The sequence below is a fragment of the Rhinatrema bivittatum genome, chromosome 14 (genome assembly GCF_901001135.1).
Source record: "Rhinatrema bivittatum chromosome 14, aRhiBiv1.1, whole genome shotgun sequence".
NCBI classification, from domain to species: Eukaryota; Metazoa; Chordata; class Amphibia; order Gymnophiona; family Rhinatrematidae; genus Rhinatrema; species Rhinatrema bivittatum.
The window spans coordinates 78,834,947-78,861,223 of record NC_042628.1 but is presented as its reverse complement, the minus strand read 5'-3'; the positions used below and the strand labels follow the sequence as shown (position 1 = coordinate 78,861,223).

Sequence of the window (26,277 nt, the reverse complement as noted above, 5' to 3'; positions counted from 1 at the left end):
CTCGAGGAGCGAGTACCTGGTTCAAGGGAAACAGCTCTGAGGAGTAGATGGTAGTAGTACTCACAGATGGTGTCTGTAGTGAATTCTTTCAAGTAGAAGAGGAGATGAACACAGGCAGCGAGTCAGGGAACATGGGCCCTCGAGGAGCAAGTACCAATTCCTGAGAGTGACCTGAAAGAAGCAGAGAGGCTGCCGAGGAGCGGGTACCCCGTTAGCAGAAAAGAGTCCAATAGAAGTTGGAGGCAGAGTAGATGGGTACGGAGAGCAAATCCCATCCGTAGGAAATCCCTTGCTAACTCAACAGCTAGCAATAAACAGTAGGCTTAAATATCCGGGCAGTGTGACATCATCACAGGGGGACGCCCCTGAGGTTCGCGCCATAGAGGAAATAAAAATGAGGGCCACGCAGCGCGCGCTTCTAAGGTACCTGAGGAGCATGGCAGGAGGCAGCGCCCAAGCCGGTCCGGGGACGCCGGAGAGGACGGCAGGCAGACGCCGTGGCAGCCAGAAGTCCACAAGGAGCAGGAGAAATCACAGAAAAAGAAAGGTAGGCGGAGTGAACTCGTCGGGCAGCAACGGTTGCAACAGTACCCCCCTTCAAAGGGCGGTCTCCTCTGCAGGTACCAGGTTTTGGTTTCCAAGGATATGAGAGATGGAACTGATGGAACTTCTCTTTGTCAAGGATATTTGCCAGAGGCTCCCAAGAATTTTCTTTGGGGCCGAAACCTTTCCATGAAAGAAGGTATTCCCAAGTCTTGCTTCATCTTCGGATATCAAGGACGGCTACGACCTTGTATTCTAGGTCATCTTCTGCATTGATGGGAGATGGTTCCTGAGACTTGGAAGGGAACTCACTGAGAATGAGTGGTTTCAGAAGTGAAACATGAAAAGTGTTGTGGATGTTCAATCCAGGTGGTAGCTTCAGACTGTAAGTGATGTTGCCAAGATGTCGGAGGATTGGAAATGGTCCACCGTAGTGAGGAGCAAATCGAGTGGAGGGTAACTTTAGTCTAAGGTGCTTAGTGGAAAGCCAGACTTTGTCTCCAGGTTGAAAGATAGGCACTTTTGAATGGTGAGCGTCATAACATCTTTTAGCTCGATCACTCGCTTTGAGTAGCATTTTTTCGTCTGAATCCATAATTGATGGATATCATCAGCAGTGGATTGAGCTGCTGGGGACATCACTGAGAGCTTCAGTGGAAGTGGCGGAGATGGTAACCATCCATATACCACTTCAAAAGATGTTGATCCAGTGGATGTTGCTGGATGAGAATTATTGGCGAATTCAGCCCATGGTAACAGTTCAGCCCCGTTATTCTGACAGTAACTCACATAGGCCCGAATGAACTGTTTCAGGGTCCTATTCACCCGTTCTGTGTGGCTATTTGATTGAGGATGATACGCTGATGAATAGTCTAGAGAGATGTCGAAAAGTTTGCACAAATCCTTCCAGGATTTTGCCGTGAATTGTGATCCTCGATCCGATACTATGTGCTTCAGTAGGCCGTGAAGGCGAAAGATGTGGGTTATGAAGAGCTTCGCAAGCTCCAAGGCTGAAGGTAAGCCAGGCAGCACCACGAAATGGGCCATCTTGCTGAAACGGTTGACTGTGACCCAAATGGTATTCATACCTCCAGAGAGGGGAAGATCAACTACAAAGTCAGTAGCGATATGCATCCAGGGCTCCTCCGGAGCTGGAAGCGGTTGCAGAAATCCCCACGGTTGGCCAGAAGTAGGTTTGTGCTTGGCACAGTTGGCACAAGATCCTACGTAGGAGAATGTATCTTCCTTGGTAGTTGGCCACCAATAATACTTCTGGAGCTTCAGCAGGGTACGACATTGACAAGGATGGCCAGCGAGCTTGGAATCATGAGCCCAATAGAGCACTTTCTTCCTGAGATGTTTAGGCACGATGGATTTACCAGCGGGCACAGAATGGGTAGCACCCAAGATGACTTTCCTCTGGTCGATTATATGCTGAGTTCTTCTGGAACATCCTCCAAGAGAAAGGAGCGTGACAGGGCATCAGCTTTGATTTTCTTGTCTCCGGGGCGATATTTGAGCACAAAGTCAAAACGGTTAAAAAATAAGTACCATCTGGCTTGTCTATGGTTAAGACGTTGTGCATGGCGGAGATTCTCTAGATTCTTATGATCCGTAAACATGGTAATTTGATGTTGAGCACCTTCGAGCCAAGGCTGCCATTCCTCAAATGCCAACTTAATAGCCTGGAACTCTTTATCTCCGATCCCATAGTTCTTCTGTGCCAGAGAGAAACGTCGTGAGAAGAAAGAGCATGGACGTAATGCTTTAGAGTCTCCTGTTTGGCTCAAGACAGCCCCCACACAGACGTCAGAGGTGTCGACCTCCAACAATGATGATGGCTTGTTGGGGTCTGGATGACACAGGCATGCTTCGAAAAGGCAATCTTTAAGTTCTCGAACGCGGAAATGGCCTCCGCAGACCATTTAGAAGCGTTGGCCCCCTTCCGGGTCATTGCCGTTAAGGGCACAGTTAAAGAAGAGTAATTCTTTATGAAGCTTCTATAATAATTGGTGAACCCCAAAAATCGTCTCAGGGCCTTTAAGCTGGTAGGTTGGGACCAATTTTTAATACTCTCTCATTTTTGGGGATCCATTTGGAAGCCATCTTTAGACATAATGTAGCCAAGAAAAAGCACAGAGTCCTTATGGAATTCGCACTTGGATAGCTTGGCGTAGAGCCTATGTTCTCGTAGTCTTCGTAGTACTTGTTTGACATCCTCTAGATGGGTAGACAAGTCCTGAGAAAATATCAGGATATCATCTAGGTACACCATGACTTTTGTACAACAGGTCCCGCAAGATGTCATTCATCATATTCTGGAACACGGCAGGTGCGTTGCACAGGCCGAAGGGCATTAGTAAGTACTCAAAATGACCATCTCAAGTGTTGAAGGCTGTTTTCCATTCATCACCACTGCGAATGCGAACTAAGTTGTAGGCCCCCTTCAGGTTAAGTGTCGAGAATATTTTGGCACCTTGAAGCTGGTCGAACAGCTCTGAGATTAAAGGCAGGGGGTATCTGTCTTTGATCGTGATCTCATTCAGACCTCAATAGGAATACAAGGATGGAAGGTACCGTCCTTCTTCCTCAAGAAGAAACCTTCGCCGGCTGGAGACTTTGATGGTCTAATGAATCCCTTCTGTAAATTATCCTCGATGTACTCGGACATAGCCTTATTATCTATAGCAGAGAGTGGATAGACATGTTCTTTAGGAAGTTCAGTGTTAGGTATCAGCCTTATGGTACAGTCATAAGATCTGTGTGGAGGAAGGATGCCAGCAGCTTCTTTGGAGACACATCACTGAATGATGCGTATTGAGGCGGCAATCCTGGCATCACTGGAGTTGTAGGCATGCAGAGGATAGGAGAAATCTCCTTAAGGCACTTGCCATGACAACCTGGGCCCCAGTGGGAGAGTACACTGGTTCCAGTCGAATTGAGGCTGATGCGACTGCAACCAAGGGAACCCCAGAATGATAGGGTGCATAGCCTTCTCTAACACAAAGAAGGAAATTGACTCACTATGAAGGGCTTCGGTGTGAAGGGTTATCGGTTTGGTATGTGAGGTCACATCACCCAGCAAAGGCTCTCCATGGATAGATGATATGAGCAGTGGAACTTCCAAAGTGACGAGGGGAATCCTCAAATGTTTCACTAGGCGTCGAAGTATAAAATTGCCTACTGCCCCTGAATCCACCAGGGCAAGAGTTTGAACTTCGGATGGTCCGCAGATCAGGGAGACTGGGAGAGAGAGCAGAGGAGAGGTCATGGTAAGGCCTAAGAACAGTCCTCCCGCAGGACTTAGGCCTGTCCATTTCCCGGACGAGTTGGGCAACTTGGGACATCGTGACCAGTCTGTCCACAGTACATACACAGGCCATGCCTCTTCCGAAGTCTTCTCTCTTTTGAAGTCAGGTCACTGCGACCAAGTTGCATCGGTTCTTCTCCACTAGCGACAGGTATTATTGGGACTATCTGGAGAGCAGGTTTAGCACGAACCTCCTTCTGAACCGGTCTAGTGGTAGGCTTGAGTTCTTTCACCTTATCACGGAGCTGGTGGTCAATTCTAGTAGCCAAAGCCACTAGTTCATCCAGCGAGTCAGGTATCTCACAAGCGGCCAGCTCATCTTTCAAGCGAGTATCCAGACCTCTGAAGAAGAGGGTTTTCAGGCATTTGGAATCCCAGCATAGTTCCGTAGCAAGAGTCTTAAACTCTATTGCAAAATCAACCAGTGGTCGGTTGCCTTGCTTCAGGTTCACCACAGTAGAACCAGCAACAGTCACTCGAGCAGGATCGTCAAAAACAGACTTAAATCCAAAAATCCGTCAATATCCTGCAGAATTGGATCCTTATGTTCCCACAGCATTGAAGCCCAAGACAAGGCCCTTCCATCAAGAGAAGATAGCATATAAGTAGTCTTGGTGTAGGCCGTGGGGAAGTGAGAAGGCTGTAATGCAAAATGCATGCAGTACTGATTTAGAAAACCTCTAGTCCTTTGAATCTCTCCAGAGAAACGAACTGGAGCAGCCAGAGGTACAGTAGTCTTTATAGTTACTTCAGGTAACTGACCTTCATTACTGGAAGCAGCGCATTGATTCTTCTGTGTGTGTAGCTGATGGAACGCAAAAGTAAGTTTCCCCAATGCGTCTTGTTGTTCAGCAATGTGCAAGGCCAGGCCCAGAATGGCCTGCAGAGAATTGAGCTGTGCTGGATCCATGGAGTTAGCAATCTATTATGTTTTGTAAGGTTTGGGTGGACCCTTGGAGACTGTGGTAGCTGAAAACACCCACGGGGGGAAGTCCTGTGAGGGGCCACAGGTCAGGCTCAGCTCTGGACACACAAACACAGATTATATCTCTATTTAAATAGTTTGTGAAGCCACCAGAGGTGGTGGCAGTGAATTGAAGATGGAGCCCGGCTGGGCTAGTATTCCTCAGGGTGCTGGAATGGAGGGGATGCCGGAGAGGACGGCGGGCAGATGCCGTGGCAGCCAGACGTCCACAAGAAGCAGGAAGATTCGCAGAAAAAGAAAGGTAGTCGGAGTGAAGCCATCGGGCAGCAACGGTTGCAACACACTGGTCTTCTCACTACTATTTCCCCAAAATTAGCCCACCTCAACTCAACTAGAGAGTGCGCTTTCTTAATAGCCGGACTACTGCTATGGAACACCCTTCCCAGTGACCTAAGACTTGAGCAGACATCACAAACTTTAAAAAAACAAACAAAAACATGGCTGTTTAAAAAGGCATTCACAACATAATGAGAAAAATGACCACTCAACTCTCCCATACCCACCACTATCTCTTCCACAATATATCCAATCTCAAATCCATCCCAATCTGTCTAATGCACTCCTACATCAATCCTATATTAAATTACACAGAATACCTCTCTTCGACAAACCTAAATGCACATAAGATAAACCTCCCTCTCAAATCTTTTCGTTACCTAATTTCTTTGCTTCTTCTATTTTTCCTTCTTTCCCTTATCTATTAATTAAATATCCCTCCCTTTGTTTTACTTTCTCATTTACCACTTTCTATTCCAATGTAACTTTTTTCTGTTTTTCTTTATCAACTCTTATTTATTTATTTATTTATTTATTTAAAAGTCTTCTATACCGATGTTAGTCGAAACATCACCTCGGTTTACATGGAACAAAAGCAACGGAAATTACAAGTAACAGGGGAAGGGTAAGGGGTACAAAAAACCATAAGGAGAGCAGAGAAGCATAGGAACAAACAACAAGTGAACTATAATGTCATAGGAACAAGGTCATAGTCAAATTCAGGTCATGATCCATCACAATTCAATATTCATCAAGGGTGTTGGGGGAAAGGCTTGTTTGAATAGCCAGGTTTTGAGCTGGGCTCTGAATTTGGTGATGCAAGGTTCAAGTCTGAGGTGGGTTGGGAGTGAATTCCAGTACATAGGTCCAGCAATGGAGAGCGCCCGATCCCTTGTAGCTGTGAGGTCCGCTTTCTTTAGGGATGGCACATGGAAGGACCCTTTGTTAGTGGTCCTTGTCGGTCGATTCGAGCAGGCAATTTGGAGGGGATCTGCCAGCCAGTTGGAGTGATGGGAATATAAGGCTTTATGTATAATGGTCAGGGATTTAAAGAGGATGCGGGAGGGAATAGGGAGCCAGTGTAGGTCCTTCAGTATAGGGGAAATATGGTCGTATTTGTGAGCGTTGGAGAGGGTTCTGGCTACAGTGTTCTGTAGCATTTGGAGGGGCTTTAAGGAGGAGTAGGGTAGGCCAAGTAAGAGGGAGTTACAGTAATCCATCTTGGATGCCAGTGTAGCCTGGACGACAGTGCGGAAGTCACTAGCGTGAAGGAGAGGTTTCAGGTTTTTTAAGACTTTAAGTTTGAAGAAACCCTCTTTGAGTATGGCACTGATATGTTTTTTGAAGTTCAGTTGTTGGTCGATTAGGACCCCCAGGTTCCTTGCGCAACTCTTATATGTAAACCAATGTGATGACATATGTTGAATGTCGGTATATAAAAACAATAAATAAAATAAAATTCAATAAAGACCGATGATCAGGTACCAATAAAACAGATATATAGAAGGGTTTCACCACACATGTACGATGAATTTAAATGGCATGTACATGATCTGGCAGCCCAAATAATTCTACAAAAGAATAACAGTCCATGGGCCTCACCTGCTGTTATTATTAAGAAAAGGATGGCTCTATACACTTTTGCAGTTATTATCGGAAGCTAAATCAGATCATAATCAGAGATGCCTATCCTTTCCCATGGATCAATGAAACCCTAGATGCCCTACGTCAAGCCACATGGTTCTCTTCCCTGGATATGACATCCGAATACTTCTAGGTGGCAATGGACCCACAAGATCAGGCAAAGATAGTGATGACCACTCCTTTCAGACAGTTGAGTGGACTCAAATGCCATTTGGCTTGACTAATGCTCCTACGATATTTCAGAGGTTGATGGAACTTACCTGAATGACTGTATGTTTAATATACTTCTTCTCTACCTAGATGATATCCTTGTATTCACCAAAAACGTTGAGAACCATTGAGATCACAGACCAGGTCTTCTAATGATTGACAAAAACAGGGCTGAAATTAAAACCTACTAAATGCAAAACTGCTCACAATTCCCTCTCCAAAATTGGCACATCTGAACTCAGTCAGGGACAGGACTTTGTCTTTGGCTGGTCCAAAAATCTGGAATTCCCTTCCTGTGGATATTAGAACAGAAACTTGTATTCAGAAATTTAAGAAATTGATAAAAACTTGGCTATTTGAACAGGCCTTTTTAGAGACAAGCTGATATATTTAACATCTTAGATCCACTAGACAATAAGAAATAAGCCCAGTGTTATTACATTAAGTTACTATTATGATTTAATTTTAGTAAGATTTTATGTTTACGATTTAGCAGTACTGTATTTTATTATGTTTTATTTTAATTAATAATTAATTACTATTAGTTATTTTTAGATTGTATTTTATAATCTGAGTATTGTTTTAGATTGACAATTGGAAATGTGTTTTAGATAGTCATTATATGATTTATTTTATTATTGTTATGTATTGTTGTTATTTTGGAAATGGCATTATGTATGGAAATGTTTGCGTCTTTATGATCTTTTAGATCTGTTTAGACGTTCTGTTAACCGTCTTGATTTTCTTGGGAGAAAAGTCGGTATACAAAAATGTGCAAATAAATAAATAAATAAAAAATGTCAGGAAGTGAATTATTTAGGCTACATAGTTTCTAAGGAAGGAATAGCTTAGACACGTCCAAAACTATTGCTCTGAATACTTGGCCAGAACCCCAGTGTGTAAAAGATATCTGGCAATTCCTAGGCTTTGCCTGTTATAAAATTTCCTGCCATATACATGGGTAAACATGGTCTCAAATGTCCTGTATGCATGGACATTTACCCAGACTCAGCAGAGGAATTCCCGGGGGGCAAGGTTGGGGAGGGGTTTGCATTTACATGCATACTTTTGCATATTTCAAAAGATGTTTACATTTTCATGAAAACTTTCAGCATTCAAATTAGCAATTTTGGTGGACATTTTCAAAGCAGCAATGTGCATGTAAGTTGGCTTTGAAAATTGGTGTATCTTGTGTGTATTTGTCCCAACGTTTTATACAGACTGTTACAAAATTACCCCTTTCAGTGAATAACAGTTATATTGGATATCTGATATCTATAATAATGATAATGGTAATAGTTGTTTGGGGGATGAAAAAAAAGATACTAGTGAAGATATTTGCAGTGGCACCAGTGGCATCATGGCAAAGGATTAAAATGCTGTTCATAACCAAATAATGGCTATGTGCAATGCATGCAAGTTTTCATGCAGTCTATCACCTTTGTGACACTATAGTAAATGTGGCCCTAGTGATGATAATGCAGAAGCTGACAATGGCCATTGGTATGTTCTTCTTCTTGTAGGTGGACAATCAGCTGTTGCGTTTGCCTATCACTTTGAATGGCGGGAAACTCCAACTTTACCAGACAGGGGGCTCTCTTCTCATCCAGACTGACTTCACTCTGAAAGTATACTTTGACTGGTACTTCCACTTAAAACTGCAGATATCCAGCAGCTACTTTGAGAGTATCTGCGGCATGTGTGGCAACTACAACGGGAACCCTAATGACGATTTTATGACTCCACAGGGGGTGGCAGCTCCCGATGCTATTGATTTTGGAAAAAGCTGGAAGGTAGAAGATGGTGACAGGTTTTGCTGGCACAACTGCAATGGAGTGTGCAAAACGTGCAGCCAGGATTTGCAGAAGAAGTATGAGAACGAGCTCCTCTGTGGCTTAATCACCAAGCAGGTGGATGGCCCTTTCAGGCAGGGCCATCCTGTGATTGACCCCAAAATCTTCATGGATAACTGTGTGTACGACATGTGCATGACTGATGGCTACAAGCAAAGCCTGTGCCAGGCTTTGAAGACATATGGGGAAGCCTGCCAGAGGAAGAACATTACCATCTATGAATGGAGGAAAACAGCTGGATGCCGTGAGTAAAGCATTAAATATAGTGTACAATAGCAGGCATTTTACATGAGAAAATGACTCAGTAACTCAGGCATAAGAACATAAGAAATTGCCATGCTGGGTCAGACAAAGGGTCCATCAAGCCCAGCATCCTGTTTCCAACAGTGGCCAATCCAGGCCACAAGAACCTGGCAATTATCCATACACTAAAAAGATCCCATGCTACTGATGCAATTAATAGCAGTGGCTATTCCCTAAGTAAACTTGATTAATAGCCATTAATGGACTTCTCCTCCAAGAACTTATCCAAACTTTTTTGAACTCAGCTACACTAACTGCACTAACCACATCCTCTGGCAACAAATTCCAGAGCTTTATTGTGCGTTGAGTAAAAAAGAACTTTCTCAGATTAGTTTTAAATGTGTCCCATGCTAACTTCATGGAGTGCCCCCTAGTCTTTCTACTATCCGAAAGAGTAAATAACCAATTCACATCTACCCGTTCTAGACCTATCATGATTTTAAACACCTCTATCATATCCCCCCTCAGTCGTCTCTTCTCCAAGCTGAAAAGTCCTAACCTCTTTAGTCTTTCTTCATAGGGGAGTTGCTCCATTCCCCTTATTTTGGTAGCCCTTCTCTGTACCTTCTCCATCGCAATTATATCTTTTTTGAGATGCGGCGACCAGAATTGTACACAATATTCAAGGTGCGGTCTCACCATGGAGCGATACAGAGGCATTATGACATTTTCCGTTTTATTCACCATTCCCTTTCTAATAATTCCCAATATTCTGTTTGCTTTTTTGACTGCCGCAGCACACTGTACCGACGATTTCAATGTGTTATCCACTATGAAATTCTTCCAATTTTTGAATGAAGATCTTTTGGCTAAAATAGCTTCTTTCACCTCCCCTTTTAACCATGCCGGTAATTGTTTTGCCTTCTTTCCACCTTTCTTAATGTGTGGAATACATCTGCACTGTGCTTCTAGAATGGTATTTTTTAACAATGACCACGCCTCTTGCACATTTTTTTACTTTTTTAGCTGCTCCTTTCACTTTTTTTCTAACAATTTTTCTCATTTTATCAAAGTTTCCCTTTTGAAAGTTTAGCACGAGAGCCATGGATTTGCACACTGTTCCTCTTCCAGTCATTAATTCAAATTTGATCATATAATGATCACTATTGCCAAGCGGCCCCACCACCGTTACCTCTCTCACCAAGTCCTGTGCTCCACTGAGAATTAGATCTAAAATTGCTCCCTCTCTTGTTGGTTCCTGAACCAATTGCTCCATAAAGCTATCATGTATTTATTTATTTTATTTATTTAAAACATTTTATATACCGACTTTCACAGACAAAGTCTGACCAAGACGGTTCACAACTTCAAAATATAAGAAAAACTGAAAAAGATAATTAAACAAAAAAACTACATAATAAAAACAAAATCAATAAATAAAATAAGTAAAAAAGATGGAAAAAAAATACAATGTATAATTATAATCCCTAATTCTTTAACATAACTTATGCTAAAATTTATAACTAAAAAACGAGAAAAGCCAGAAAAGGTTAAGAAACCAGAGACCAGTGTTATCACACGGTTAGCAAAAACAAGCTATAAGCTCTATGTATGTATAATATACATCCACTATTAATATGAAGATCTTTGAGGAAAGATATTTGTTTCCTTAATTCCTGCAAAGGCCATTTTAAATAGATAGGTTTTCAAAACCTTCTTGAATTCATTGTGATCAGTAATTGATCTTAGTGTATTTGGGATCGAGTTCCATCCAGGAACGTTATCTCTCTAGCATGTCCCGATGATACATTTACCCAGTCAATATTGGGGTAATTGAAGTCTCCCATTATTACCACACTACCAATTTGATTAGCTTCCCTAATTTCCCTTAGCATTTCACTGTCCGTCTCACCATCTTGACCAGGTGGACAGTAGTATACTCCTATCACTATAGTCTTCCCTGACACACAAGGGATTTCTACTCATATACAATTTTGTATTTAGTCTCATGCAGGATGTTTATCCTGTTGGACTCTATGCCATCCCGGACATAAAGCGCCACACCTCCTCCCGACTGCTCCTCTCTGTCATTGCGATATAATTTGTACCCTGGTATAGCACTGTCCCATTGGTTATCCTCTTTCCACCATGTCTCTGAGATGCCAATTAAGTCTATGTCATTTACTGCTATACATTCTAATTCTCCCATCTTACTTCTTAGACTTCTGGGATTAGCATACAAACATTTCAAAGTTTGTTTTTTGTTTGTATTTTCATTCTGCTTTTTAATTGATAGGGATAAGTTAGAATTTTTTAGCTCAGGTGAGTTTTTAGTTACAGGCACTTGGACTACTTTTCTTATTATTTGAACCTCACTGTCGGGATGCCCTAATTCTAATGCATCATTAGTATCCTTTGAAGATACCTCTCTCCGAACCATGCGCTGCTGAGCGACTGTCGGCTTTCCCCTTTGTTCTACTTTAAAAGCTGCTCTATCTCCTTTTTAAAGTTTAGCGCCAGCAGTCTGGTTCCACCCTGGTTACAGAGGAGCCCATCCCTTCGGAAGAGACTCCCCCTTCCCCAAAAGGCTCCCCAGTTCCTAACAAAACTGAATCCCTCTTCCTTGCACCATCGTCTCATCCATGCATTGAGACTCCGGAGCTCTGCCTGCCTCTGGGGACCTGCGCGTGGAACAGGGAGCATTTCAGAGAATGCTACCCTGGAGGTTCTGGATTTAAGCTTTCTACCTAAGAACCTAAATTTGGCTTCCAGAATCTCCCGCCCACATTTTCCTATGTCGTTGGTGCCCACATGTATCATGACAGCAGGCTCCTCCCCAGCACTGTCTAAAATCCTATCTAGGTGACGCGTGAGGTCCGCCACCTTCACACAAGGTAGGCATGTTACCAGGCGATCCTCATGCCCACCAGCCACCCAGCTATCTACATTCCTAATAATCGAATCACCGACTATGACGGCCGACCTAACCCTTCCCTCCTGGGCAGTAGGCCTTGGGGAGATATCCTCAGTGCGAAAGGACAATGCATCACCTGGAAAGCAGGTCCTCGCTGCAGGATCCTTTCCTACATTACCCGGTTGATGCTTTCCCATCATGAGACCTTCTTCCTCCAAGGCAGCACCAGAGCTGCCAGTCTGAAGTTGGGACTTGGCTACTATGTCCCTGAAGGTCTCATCTATATACCTCTCTGTCTGCCTCAGCTCCTCCAGGTTTGCCACTCTAGCCTCCAGAGATCGGACTCGTTCTCTGAGAACCAGGAGCTCTTTGCATCACATGCACATGTACAACTTCTCACCGGTGGGTAAAAAATCATACATGTGACAATCGATGCAAAAGACTGGGAAGCCCCCCTCTTGCTGCTGGACTGCTACCTTCATCTCAATTTTGATCAGTTCCTAGTTAAGTTTTAGGATGCTATGGGAGTAGGAATGTGTCTAACGTCCTTTAAATGTATTAATGAATTAACTATATGTCTGGTAGTGGCCTACCGGGGTCTGATCGAATTCTCAATAAAGTTTTTGTTGATGGGTTTCTTTTTTTTGTGAAAGTGGCACCTGCCTATAAATTAAGGGATGAGCTAGGGGTGGGAGGATTGGGAAATACAAACAGTCTAACTTCAGTTAGTTAGCCAGTGTGACTTACTGCTCTCTTGATTAACAAATGTTGATACCTATTCAACCCAATCACACTATCTCAACACCTTTCCAAGGTGAGTAACTGAGCTGAATCTTTCAACCTTTTTAGATATACACTGCTCCTAGCTTATTTCTAGCTTCTGGCTACTTTTTGGGGTTTTTTGGTTTTTTTTTTTTGGGGGGGGGGGGGTTCTTTTTTTTTTTTTTTTAAATACAAACACTCAGTTCTTTAAAAGTCTGCAGAGCACTCAGTTCTGCAGACTTTTAAAACTTAAGACACTACCTACTGCTTACTAGCTAGCTTATTGACTGACTATTTAAAAATACAAACAGTCTAACTTGTTTATTCCCTGCCTTTCTGACTATTAAAAGCACACGCACACAAACGCACTAAATAATATTCTCAAATAGTTAACTTTGCCCGAATACTTTTAAAAAGACAATGTCCAAAGCAAAGACTTACTGATTCCTTTCAGCCACCAGCAAGGTGATCCTCTCCTCTCATTGTAGAAATTCTGGCCAAATACATGATTTTTCTTGTTGATAGTAATCTTGAGACGAGCTGAATTTAGCAAGTTACACGGTATGCCTCACTGTTTCGACAATTGTTTGACCTCTGCATAACTTGGGCACCTCTTCTGAACAACTTGTGAAAACTCTTGGAAGAAAATAACTTGCTGTTGATCGTAGAATATTGTGGATACTTGCCTTGCCCTATCTATGACCCAAGCTTTGTCTAGATAGATGTGTAATTTAAGGATTAACTTGCGGTGCCTACCTCCTGAAATAGGCAGAGGAGCCAAGACCCAATATGCTTGTTCAATTCTTATGTGGCCTCCCTTACCATTTAAATTCAGCTCTTTTGGAATCGAAGTGGAGAAGAAGGAAACTGCATCTTTAACCTATGATAACACCAGGAGGACCACTATGCGCACATTTTTTCACTGACTGTTTTTTTATGTCATTTTTCCTAAAAACCATTAAGATTGCGCTCAAGTCCATCTATTTTTTGTTGGCCTCAGGGAGAGCTCCACCTCCTCCACGAGGCCGGCAGTCTCTGAAATGCGCGCCAAATTATCCTGTGCTGTAGCAACGAGTTGATCCACTTTCTCCACCACCACTGCTAATTTAGTGGTGATGTCTGAGGTAAGCTTGGTAGAAAACTTCTCAAACATGTCTTGATTGATCTTTGTAGTTTCTAAAGGAGTCGCTGGTATGGGCCAATCCTCCTCCAAAATGGAGTCTCCTCCTTGAGAATTTTTACCCAGCATTTGAGAACAGTTCAACCTTGGACTTTTTGAAGGTTTATCAGCCTACAATCAGGCAGCGATTTCTTACACCCATCTTTAGACATTTTCCTACAGTTCTAAACAGGGAATATGTGAAGAAACAACTGGATTCTGAATAAGGTCAGGGAGCCTGTCTCACGCTGCCATCTCTCAGCAGTGACCTGGCCCATATTTCCATTTCATCAGCTTTCTTCACACATTGCTCCTTGGGTCCTTTCAGTTTTACTCGACCACCTTGGGTCTTCCTCCTTTTACTAATATATCTGAAAACTGTTTTGTCACCTCACTTTACCTCTTTCGCAATCCTTTATTCCACTTGTCCTTTTGCTTTCCTTGTTTCTCTCAGTTTCACCAGATGCCATTCTTTTTGCCTTTATTTTATTCGCCAACTGCTTTGAGAATCAGATCGGTTCCCTTTTCCTCTTCTCTTGAATAATTTTCTTACAGAGATTTGTAGCTTTTGAAATAGTTCCTTTTAATTTGGTCCAATAATACAAAATGGCACTGGTAAATAAAAACAGTGCAGACCACAATGAATTAGGGATAGAAGAATGAATTCAAAATTCCTGTACTTTAATTTCTTCAAGCATTTTAAATGTATGATTGCTTGCTGCACAAGGCAAAGACTAAATGGTAGCGTTCAGTCATATAAAATTGTGTCTACCTTTTCTCCACTCAGATATGCTATTCTAATGCAGTCTGAAGGCATAAAGCATGGATGTATCTTTCTGCATTTTCTGATAGGTTATATTCCAATCTTTTCACCTTGTATGAGGTCTAGTCTTCTCATGACACCACAGCTAAGGGAGATTGGAAGACATGGAGAAATGTGTGGGAAACCAAGACTTGTTCCTCCCAAGCATATCACCATTCACACCCAAGCTGTGTAAACCTTTGGTGAATAGAATGGGGAATCTCACAATGAATTTATGGTTTTTTTGTTCTGCTTGCTGTACATAAGTAAGAATTCTGGCTTAAGATTCTTCTGGGGATATAGTCAATGGTAGTGAAACTGATGGAGATGTATTAATCTGGTTAGTTTGCCGTGTCTTAAAATGATTGAGAAGACATCTTGTTCACAAGAACCCTCTTTTGATTCTTCTTTCCTAGCAATGCAATGTCCTGAGAACAGCCAGTACAAGATCTGTGGTAGTGCATGCCCGACCACTTGTAATGATGATGCAGTCAAATGCACTGAGCCTTGTGTGGAAACCTGTGAATGCAACGATGGCTTTGTGCTGGATGAGGGGAAATGTGCTCCTAAGAGCATCTGCGGCTGCATCTTTGAGGGCCGACTCTATGAAGCCAATGAGAAATTCTGGGGAGATAAGAAGTGTGAGAAACAATGCATCTGTAACCCATCGACCAGGCAAGTCGAATGCATGGCCACCAAATGCAAAGCCAACCAGAAATGTGATGTGGTTAAAGGCATCCAAGATTGTTATCCTATGACCTACGGTACCTGCTCAGCTTCAGGAGACCCTCACTATGTCACCTTTGACAATCGTAAATATGACTTTAAAGGTACATGCATCTACCTTCTTACTGGGCTATTGAGAAAGAGTGAAGACTTGAATGACTTTCAAGTCTATGTCCAGAATGACAACCGAGGCAATAAAGCTGTGTCCTATACCACTCTTGTTCAAATTCAAGTTTTCAATTATGACTTCATACTCAGCAGAGCGAATCCTGACAAAGTGATGGTAAGTTAGAAATATCAATTGTTGTGTAGTTTTATGTATTAATTTTCTCGTTTATTTAAATATTTTTAACCGATGCTATCTCTGATCCTAGGTGAGATTGCTGTGACAGGTACTACTTGCATCCTCTCCCAGTCTCCCTCCCCCCTCTACCTCTGTTTTCAAATGGTCCTAGGAAAGATCTCTATATTGCACCACTATTCGTGAAAGATGATTTTTATTGGAGATATATGGTCGCAGCATAGGTCAATTACATACAATAATTCAATAATTTGGTGAAATGTTTTTGTTGCTGCTACCCTTAACAGAAGGCTTGGGGTTACCCTGCAAAGAGCAGCAGATGCAACTACCCTTAAAAAACAAAATTAAATTAAAAATAAAATAAAAAACTTGCTGGGTAGAGTAGATGGATCATTTTGGTCTTTATCTGCCGTCATTCACTATGTTACTGTGATACTAATCACTGAATATAATCAAATATTCCAGCAACGTCTCAAATAACCATAGGGTGACCACACCCTCATCTGCTGAAATTTCACTTCACAAACAATAAGCATCATGCTGCCACAGGGTTGACCGTTGAAGCCAACCCCCATTCCAGCATTTCGCTGTCTGGGATGCAGAGCCATCAAAACCTTGAATCTCAAGTTATCCTGCATTTTGATCCTTGATTACCAGGTAAAACATTATTTGCAGTGCAGTGACATCGCAGGAGTCATTTATGAATATGCAACATGATCTCCAGGTGGTGATTAGACCATTTCCACCTGTCAAAGCCAAAGACGTGACAGGTAACTAGACTCAGCTCTCACCCACCCATGCAACGTAAGGACAGGAAGTCTGGTTACTTGCTGTTTCCTGCCCGACCAGCTTTTAACACTTTTCATTCCTTGCTGTGCCCCTGGACATAGTCAACCCCAGCGCAGTAGCTACGACTGTTTGGTATTCTGCCACTGCCACTGTGCCCTACCCGTGCCCTACCGTGCCCCAAAGAAGAGGCTGCTGGGTGGGCTGACCCATACTTATATTGTGATAACAGCCAACCCTTAGCCTAACCTGTCTCTCCCTGACCCAGCCTTGGGATTTAGAGCTGGAGCACTGCCCTGGTTGTGGCTTCCCCACTCCTATATGAGGATGAGTTGGCTCCTTAACCAAAAATGTAAAGCAACAAAAGACATAGCAAAATTATTCAAGCGGCCTTCCAACATTGTGCTCTAATTTGCAAATGTCTATTAATCAAATATCCTTTTCATTCCACTACTCTTTATATGCCTGCATAAATCAGAACTTCACTTTTTTCCTGAACGTTTTGATGCATACTTCTAGTCGCAGTTCTTCCAGCAATGAGCTGCAAATTGTTTAACTTGCTACTGTGAACACACGCTCTCTTGTCTCACATAGGCAAAATCCCCAGAAAGATGTGATCTTAATTGATGAGCAGGCACGTAAATCACTTGTCTTTGCATTGGTTTCTGCACTTGTTTGTTAGCTCCTCGCTATCACTCTTGTTCCTTCTAGTCCCATACCCTGCACCTATTTAATGTAATTTCAACCTGCAGTTATGATGTAAACCGGTATGATGTAACTACCAATACCGGTATAAAAAAGCTCTAGATAACTAAATAAATAAATACAGAGAGGACTTTACAGTATAGAAATTTAAACAGTAAGATTTTAACTTTATCTACCTGTTGGAATCGTGGACCCTTGGACTCAGGTGGCGCAAATTACAGGGAGGAACCCTGCAGGTCCCCACCATCGGCATGCGGAGTTGGAGGAGGCAGGCCCCTAACTGGAGCTTCACCTATACCAGCCCACAATCCCCTTGAGTTGAGCCTTTGGGTGCCAAGGCAGCAGGTCTTAGGTAGGGGCCTCTGCTGCTGATCGGAGGATCCATCAAGGTTGATGGATATTGCAGGTGAATCTAGAAGCAGGTTGGGGTCAGTGTCAGACAGCAGGCAAAGAGGTCCAGGAGGCAAGCAATGGTCAGAGGCAGGTGGCATTCGAGGAGGTACAGAGGAAAGGCCAAGGTCAATACTGGGGGTCTGTCCATAGAAAAAGCAGGGCAGAGAGGCAAGACAGGAAGGCAAGAAACAGCACAGGAGGCAAGGCATACTGGAGAACTGAGCATGGGGGCTGATGAATGAGATGAGGACCACAAGAGCAGGATAACGAAGACACTGGGACCAAAGACACTGGAACTGAAGGACAGAGGTTCAGAAACTGGAGAATACAGGAACAGGACCACTAAGGCAACTCACCCTAATAGGCTGTAGGGAGATCTGATGCAGAGGCAACGGAAAGATGTCTTCCGTGGCGTTATATAATCCAAGGAATGTGATGTTATCAGAGGGCACCTGCTGGGTTTTCCCATTGCTGACCCTTTAAGAATAGGGGCGTCGGTTGCACGCAGGGCCGAACATAGCTGGAATTAGGCCCGTGCCAGCTAAGAAAAGTAGGCCCCTATGTAAGGTTCTGATGTGATACTTAATAAGAGAAATCGTTTTCTAAATTTCCCAAATAAATTGTATTTATTTAAAAAGGCTTTACGAGCATTTTTGTTAGCAAATTCTTCAATTACAATTGAAATTTTTATTCATTCATGTTAGAAATAGATATATTTAGCTTTTTTTAAAGTTTTTCCCAACAAAAGTAGGCCCCTTGAACATTGTAGGCCCTAGTCAAATGGCCATACTGGCACCCTCTGTTTCCTAGAGTGGACGCGCGTGTGCCTTAGGAGGAGCGGAGCCCGACTTTGTCTTCGGCGTCTTGCTGTGGGGATCTCTAGCAGCATCCTGCCATACTGGAAGCTGAGGCGGCTTGCCGGTATCCTGGCATAAGTGGAAAGGTCCAGCCTGAAAAGTGAGTGTGACGGTTCACAGGAGGAGCCTACAGACTGACAAATGCAATAGTTTCTCCCTTCTTAAGACCCCCGTTGAGGCTCGGGATTTCTTGGGGTAGTGTAGATGGAACTCCTTCAGTAGGTTACGGTCCAGAATTTTGGAAATGGCTTCTAGGAGTTCTCCTCTGGGCCGTAATCCTTCCAAGTGATGAGATATTCAAGTTTCTTACCCTTGCGGTGGGAGTCCAGGATCTCCTTGACCTCGTATATTGTTTCCCGATCAATGGTTAGCTCTTGAGGTTCTGGTAAATTCCTAAAGAGCCAAGAGAGTATCAAGGGCATAAGTAATGGGAAATGGAATACATTGTTCATTTTGAGAGTTGCTGGCAGCTTCAATTGATTAGTAATTCTTGCAGTACTGGACGGGGCTAATGTAGCGTGGAGCCAGGCTCATGGAGGGTACTCGCAAGTATAGATGATATGTACTGAGGCACACTTTCTCTCCTGTTTTAAACTGCAGAGCTGGTCTTCTGTGGGCACCTGCCAACCTTCTGGATTAGGAGGGTGGCTCATACCCATAGTTCTTGCAATCAGTGGGCCGACCATTGGCCCGCTGGCAAAGGCACGGTTTCCAGCAGTGGAAGCAGAGGCAGTGGTTGTTTCCTGTAGACCAGCAAAGAGAGAGAGGATCCGATAGCTGTGCTAACATGGGAATTGTGGGCAAACTCAGTCCAGAGTAAGACAGTGGCCCAATTTTCCTGGTGCTCATTGATGGATGAATGAAAAAATGCCTTGAGAGTACGGTTGGTACACTGCACTTGCCCATTTCCTTATGTAATCATGAAATCTAGCATAAGGCCAAATTTCTTGCATAGGCAACGCCAGTATTTTTCCGTAAATTGTACTCCACTGTGACAGGATATGCTTGTTTATGCCATGCAGATAGAAGACATGAAGAGTAAAGATGCATGCAAACTTGAGTGCAGATGGGAGGCCTGGTAGTGGGATAAAGTAGAGAAATGATCTATGACTACACAGATCATGGGGGCACCATTTGAGAGGGGAAGGTCTATAATGAAATCCATGACAAGTGGATCCAGGGTTCCCTGGGGGCTGGCAACAGCTGTAACAGCCCCCAGCATCAGCAATCCAGTCTCTTCGTTGTGGACAGGTTAGGCATGAATCAACATAGGCTTTGATGTTTTGCTTCATTTGAGGTCACCAGTAGTAGCGCTGAAGCATCTCAAAGGTCCAAGACATCCAGGGTGATCTGAGAGACAAGAGTCCCATTTTACAAATTACCGTCTTCCCTATAGGGATGGTCATGGAGGTAGCTAGGAGTATCTTGGCAGGGTCAATTATATGCCTGGAATGTTCTGAAGTATCCTCAGCCTGGAAGGAGTGAGAGAGAGCAGTTGCACGTTGGTTCTTGAGCATGGGGCGGTACCGTAGTTTGAAGTCAAAGCAGGCATTTAATTGCTGAGTTTGGTGAAGATGTTTGAAGTTTTTATGGTCTGTCTATATTGTGAAAGAGTGTTGAGATCTTTTAAGTAAATGCCAACAGTCTTCAAGAGCCAGTTTCACGGCCAAGAGATCTCGGTCACCAATGCCATAATTGTGCTCTGCAGGCAAGAACCTTTGTGAGGAAAACTAGCAGGGACAAAGCACTCTTTCTGGTGAATGTTGGCTTAAGATGCTCCTATGCCCAGGGTGGAGAAATAAACTTCCAGGATGAATGGCTGCATTGGTCTGGGTGGTGCAAACATGACTCTTCCAAAAGACGTTCTTTAGTCTACGTAATGTCTCTATGGCCTCGAGGGGTCATCCTTGGTGTTAGCACCCTTAATTTGAGAGCGGTGAGAAGAGCAGCAATGGTGGAATAGTTTGGGATAAACTGTCTATAATAGTTGGAAAATCCCAAGAATCTTTGCAGTGCACGGAGCCCTACTGGACGAGGCCAATCTCTGCTTTTACTTTGTCAGGATCTATGTGGAATCTGTTATGTGAGACGATGTACACAAGAAAACACATTTCTCCAGCTTAGCAAACAAGTTGTTCTCTTGCAGGTGTTGCAGGACTGTGCGGAGGTCTTGAGAGAATATTAGTGTGTCATCTAGTTACACGACTACACAAGTATAGTGAACCTAGATGATGCTAACCATCTTTTTGAAACTCCTAGAGCATTGCAAAAGCCAAAGGGCATGACTAAATACTCGGAGTGGCCATCCTGAGTGTTAAAAGCCATTTTCCACTTGTCACCCACCTTGATTCGTACGAAGTTGTATGCACCTCTGAGATCCAATTTGGTGAAGATTTTCACGCCTTGGAGGTGGTCGAAGAACTCTGATATCAATGGTAAGAAAAAGGGGTCCATCATTGTGATCATGTTCAAGCACTGATAATCAATACATGGCCTACGGGAGATGTCCTTCTTTGCCAGCAAAGAAGAATCCAGCTCTAGCCAGGGAGGAAGACGGGCAGATGAAACCAAGCTGTAAGTTTTCTCTGATAGTCAGTCATGGCTTGAGCCTTGGAAAGTGACATCTGGAAGGGGCATAGCATCTGGAAGGAGCTTAATCTCCCAGTTAAATGACCGGTGAGGGAGCAGTCTAAGCTTTTCGTTTGGAGAAAATATCCTTGAAGTCCATGTACTGCGGAGGAATACCAAGAAGCACACTGAAACTGAAGGACACTGGAACTCAAGGACAGAGGCTTAGGAACTGGACAACACAGGAACAGGACCACTGAGGCAACTCACACTACTAGGCAATAGGGAGACCTGCTTCTGAGGCATTAAGTGATGTCTGCAGGGGCCTTATATAGATCAGGGAGTGTGATGTCATCAGAGGGTGCCAAGTGGATTTTCCTGCCTCTGGTCTTTTAAGAATAAGAGCGGAACCCGGCTGTGACAGTGGCATCCTGCTGCGAGGATCTCCAGCTGCATCCTGCTGCTTTGAAAGCTCAAGCAGCTTGGCCGCACCCTGGCATAAGGGGAAAAGCCCAGCCTGAAGGGTGAGTGTGACGGTTCGTGGAAGGAGCCTATGGACCACCAAATGCAACACTACCAAACAATTGGAAGCCAGTGCAGAGATTTCAAATCGGTGTAATATACTCATGGAAAGAAGCCCCTACTAGTAACTGCACTGCTGCATTTTGAAATAATTGTAGCGCTTCTAGAGATAAATTAGGCCACTAATACATACCAAACTACAATAAGCAATACCATTGTTAACAAGCACATTTATCCTGGTTCAAAAATCATTAGGTTTTAATCTAATAATAGGCGAAATTTGTAAAAGGAGCTCTGGACAATTTTCTTAACGTGGCTGGAATGATACAGTTATATAACCTAAAAATGCGTGCTGAATGAGCCTGTCCAATGGTTTAACAATGAACGATAGAGCTAATGTGGAACATAAGTCATTGCTACCAAATGTGTAAGCATAGTTTTGCCAGGATAATTTGCAAAACAGATCTATGCACATACGGCCGGATTTTAAATCGACCACGTGCGTAGACATTGCCTCTTACGCGCACGGCCAGGCCCTGCACACGCTGCACGCATTTTAAAAAAGGCCCAGCCACACGTGGAAGTAGCCATACGTGCATAAGTGCTTGGACCCTGACAAATGGGAGGGCCGGGGAACAGGGATGGGCCATCCAGGTTTCTTGCAATGTGTTCCGCTTAAATGTCCCCTAATGCAGCTCCAGCTGAAACACCAAAGGTGTTTGCAACGTAGCGAATTGTGCAAGAAACAAGAAAAACCCAATAAGTACAGCTTTCTATTCGGTTGTTTCAAGACATTATACATTGATTTCAGAATGATTCCACAGAAGTGTTGGGCACATATTGCTTTTGAAAAATTTGAAGTATCATTGAAGAAAAGATACAAAGAAAATTGGGACATAAGGGCTTGTGATGATGGTCAGGACAGGAAGTCAAAGGTTTGAAGTAGTCCTTTGACTGGTCCGTTTGATGCCCTTACCACAAAAAAATTTAAATTCAAAAATCTAAGTGACAAGAGTTTTTGTGGTAAACAGTTTTGTGTATGACATTTGTTTGAAGTCTGAAATAAGAAATAAGATACATTGAGATATATCAGTATAACAAAATTTGTTCAGCCATTGCTCCCTTTTTAGAAATACAAAATTACCCCGCCAGTCTATGAATTAGAAAACCATAAACATAAAAGAGTGTTTATTCCCCAATTGATTTTATTTCTCTTATTGATATGCCGCTCTTCACACGTCTAAAGGCAGCTTACAAAACAAAGAACATTCACAATTTAAAACAACATAAAACCAATACACACAACATCACAAACATGAAAATCACTAGTCTGAAAAAAAAAGAACAGTTTTTTGCTATTTCTGGATTCTGGAAAACGTCCTTAGTATGTCATTGCACAGCCCTATATGATGATTGACTTCGTTTTTCAATGCTATTTTCTACAGGTGAAAGGGCTGCTGATTAATCTGCCATACAGCATCAACAATGGGGAAATCATGATCTACAAACAAGGCTTTGATGCAATAATCCTGACTAACTTTGGATTCAGAACAACCTTCAACTATGATTCTCGAGTTTCAGTAACCATCCCAAGCACTTACGCCGGGGCTGTTGGTGGTCTCTGTGGAGACTTCAATGGAGACCCAGGCAATGACCTGATCATGAAGAACGGCATGACCACAACAGATGCGACTGTCTTTGGGAAGAGCTGGAAGATGAAAGATGTCCGTGGATGCTCAGAGGAAGACAAGGGAGACTGCTCTGATAGGGCCTCAGTCGAAAGCCGCCAGAGAGAAAGCAAAGGGGAGTGTGGAATCCTCTTGGACAAGGATGGCCCCTTTAGGGAGTGTCATGCCAAAATTAATCCCCAGGGCTCTTTCAAAGACTGTGTGTATGACTATTGCTTCTACAAAGGTAGTCAAGATGCTATATGCAAAGTCATTTCCAGCTATTCCGCAGCTTGCCAAGACGCTGGTGCCACTGTATATGCATGGAGGTCTGCCAAACTTTGCAGTGAGTAGTCTATTATGATAGCTTTCTTTATATTCGCTGTGTCAAACAATATTAGTTTAGAAGAGAGAAATCTTCAGTGAACAAGAGCTTCAGCCTAATATTAATTACACCTTCTGCTGTTAAAGTGCTTTGTAATAAAAAACGTTTTTGATAAGACGCCATGGGAAAAGACCATTTTCAATGAAATTTTCTCTCCTCTCAGCAGCTAAATACAGCCACCAAATTTCACAATGAAGCTAAATTTAGTACAGTAAAAGCTGTGGGAGAGGTCGGGGAGATAGAGGCTTTCATTTTGAAACTTCACCCATAATATTCCATGCATATTTTACACCTGCTATAAAGCAGACACAAAGTTTACAAATTTGCTTGCAGGTCCACAGATATTTTGCAAGCTCCCTTCTGGTTTTAAACCATAATTTCTTTGTTGCGTTTTTCCTTCTGTGATATCATAGGATTCCCATAATGAAAGAAAAGCTGGAAGGTACATTCTCATGGTATATAATAGACTAGCCTATCAATTAGCAGGTGACTTCTATTGTTTTACTCTTTTGCTTTGGTGTTGATACAGTCACAGTCCTTTTTGAGGGCTAGAATTTGGAAGGGCAGTTATGCAATTTTCAAATGTGAATATGACATAGCTGTTTATTTTCAAAATAGATTTATTTATTTATTTATTATTTATTTTTTATTTTTTAATTTTTTAATTTTAATTTGATTAAAATTAAAATTATATTCAGTGCACTTAAGAGATTTGACATGGAAGTCAGTGCTTACCCACACATAGTTAACCCAAAGATCTTATTTTTACCAAGATACATACGAAGGACATTTTTCAAATGGATTTGATTTAGCCAGGTAACCAATAAAAGTATGCATCATGAAAAGCCCTTTTATAATAAGAAAATATGGTTTGTCAGTTTCTATCAACGTATAGCCAATCACAGTTATATGCATCATGAAAAGCCCTTTTATAATAAGAAAATATGGTTTGTCAGTTTCTATCAACGTATAGCCAATCAATCACAATTATAGGACCACTCACAAAAATATCCACAATTCATTGCTCACAGAGCAATTACTAAAAATGCACAAAAACACTGTTTTGAGAAAGAAGCATCGATCACACTGGTGCCAGATGTTAATCTAGATTATAATTCAGTTTATTTATATGGAAACCAGACGCCCAACATCTCTACCATAGCTACACAATTAGAGGCCAATTTATAACAGCAAGCTTAGGGCCGAAGGTCCCCGCAAATAAAGTACAAGCGGACTTCAGCCCAAACGTTCAAAGCAGACCTTACGTGAGCTGAAAATGAGAGGACTGTGCATAGGCTTGTGCAGCAAAGGCTAGGAAGCAGGTGTACATCTTCATATGAACATTTACATGCCATGTTTTTGAAAATTGAAAGTACTCACATACATGGTTTATCTTCCGCATCCTAATAGCATATGTTCTGTCCAAGATATAGCCATGCTTCTGCTGGTGAAAGTACTTTAGTCATGCGTATAATGTCTTTATTATTTAATTTCAGGTCGAAGCTGCCCTAAAAACAGCCATTATGAAATATGCCCAAGTGGCTGTGCCCCCTCATGTGCCAGCTTATTGGTCCCAGTTGCATGCAGTGCTGTCTGCAAAGAAGGATGCACATGTGACGAAGGGTTTGTCTTTAGTGGTGGCCAATGTGTTCCCATGGCCCAGTGTGGATGTGCCTACAATGGTATTTACTACACATCCGGAGAGCAGTTCTTTCCCAATGGCTTGTGCAGTCAGCAATGCACCTGCAAGGCTGGTGGAGTCGTTGAATGTAAGGCCTTCTCCTGTGGACCCAACGAGGAGTGCAAAGTGATAGATGGCATCCAGAAATGCCAACCAATTGGCTCAGCGAAGTGCCAAGCTGCTGGTGACCCACATTACTTGACATACGATGGTCTGGCCTATGATTTCCAAGGCACCTGTACGTACACGCTAACAAAGACAATCACTGAGAGCAGCAACCTGGTGCCCTTTGCTATCAATGTGGAAAATGAGAAGACTGGTAATGGTCAAGTAGCAGTCACCAAGCTGGTATCCATTGACGTTTATGGTTACAGAATCAGTCTCCTTCAGAACAAGAAAGGGTTCATCTTGGTAAGCCATGAAAAGGATGCCCCTTGGGCTGAGGGAAATGGATCCTGCCTGGAGGCAGGGCTATGGACCAAATGCCCTCTGGAGTGCCCCACTGGCCCTATTATTCTAAGAGTTTATCCAAGCATGGCCACTCTGAAAATTGGCACAGTTACAAAGCCCACGCAGTTCCTTGCACTTGCTGTTCATGCAAATAGAAGTTGACTTGAAAAGGTAAGTGTACAGATTTGAAAGTGCAATCTGTGCACGTGCTTTTCCATCTCCAACCTAAACACGCCCTAAAGGTCTGTGCATTGCAACTACACATGGCCTTTTAACACTGAATGTGGCCAAATGCTTTTTATTAGCATAAACACTTTGAAAATTGTCCTCACTAAAAGCAGGTGCAAGTGATCCTCTGTACTTTGTATCTGTATGCTCAGATTTCTACTTTAAGAACTGGTGCAAATCCTGTAGATAAAAAATAGATTTGATCTTTGTCCCATTGCTAAAAGTTTTAAAATTGCCTCTAAAAAAATCTTACCTCTTAACAAACCTTTTTTTTTTCAGTTGCTCAATGGGTGACCCACTTCTTTTC

The 26,277-nt window shown here is 42.8% G+C and overlaps 1 protein-coding gene across 1 annotated transcript in view; it reads left to right on the top strand.

Annotated features, from left to right (window-relative positions):
* The window catches only part of LOC115075644 (IgGFc-binding protein-like), a 126,483-nt gene that overhangs the window by 4,763 nt on the left and 95,443 nt on the right, over window positions 1-26,277 (top strand). The window contains exons 2-5 of the mRNA XM_029576218.1: window positions 8,492-9,065; window positions 15,118-15,710; window positions 23,005-23,572; window positions 25,108-25,703. Coding sequence (XP_029432078.1) covers window positions 8,492-9,065; window positions 15,118-15,710; window positions 23,005-23,572; window positions 25,108-25,703 — 2,331 coding nt within the window. The remainder of the gene's footprint in view (window positions 1-8,491; window positions 9,066-15,117; window positions 15,711-23,004; window positions 23,573-25,107; window positions 25,704-26,277) is intronic.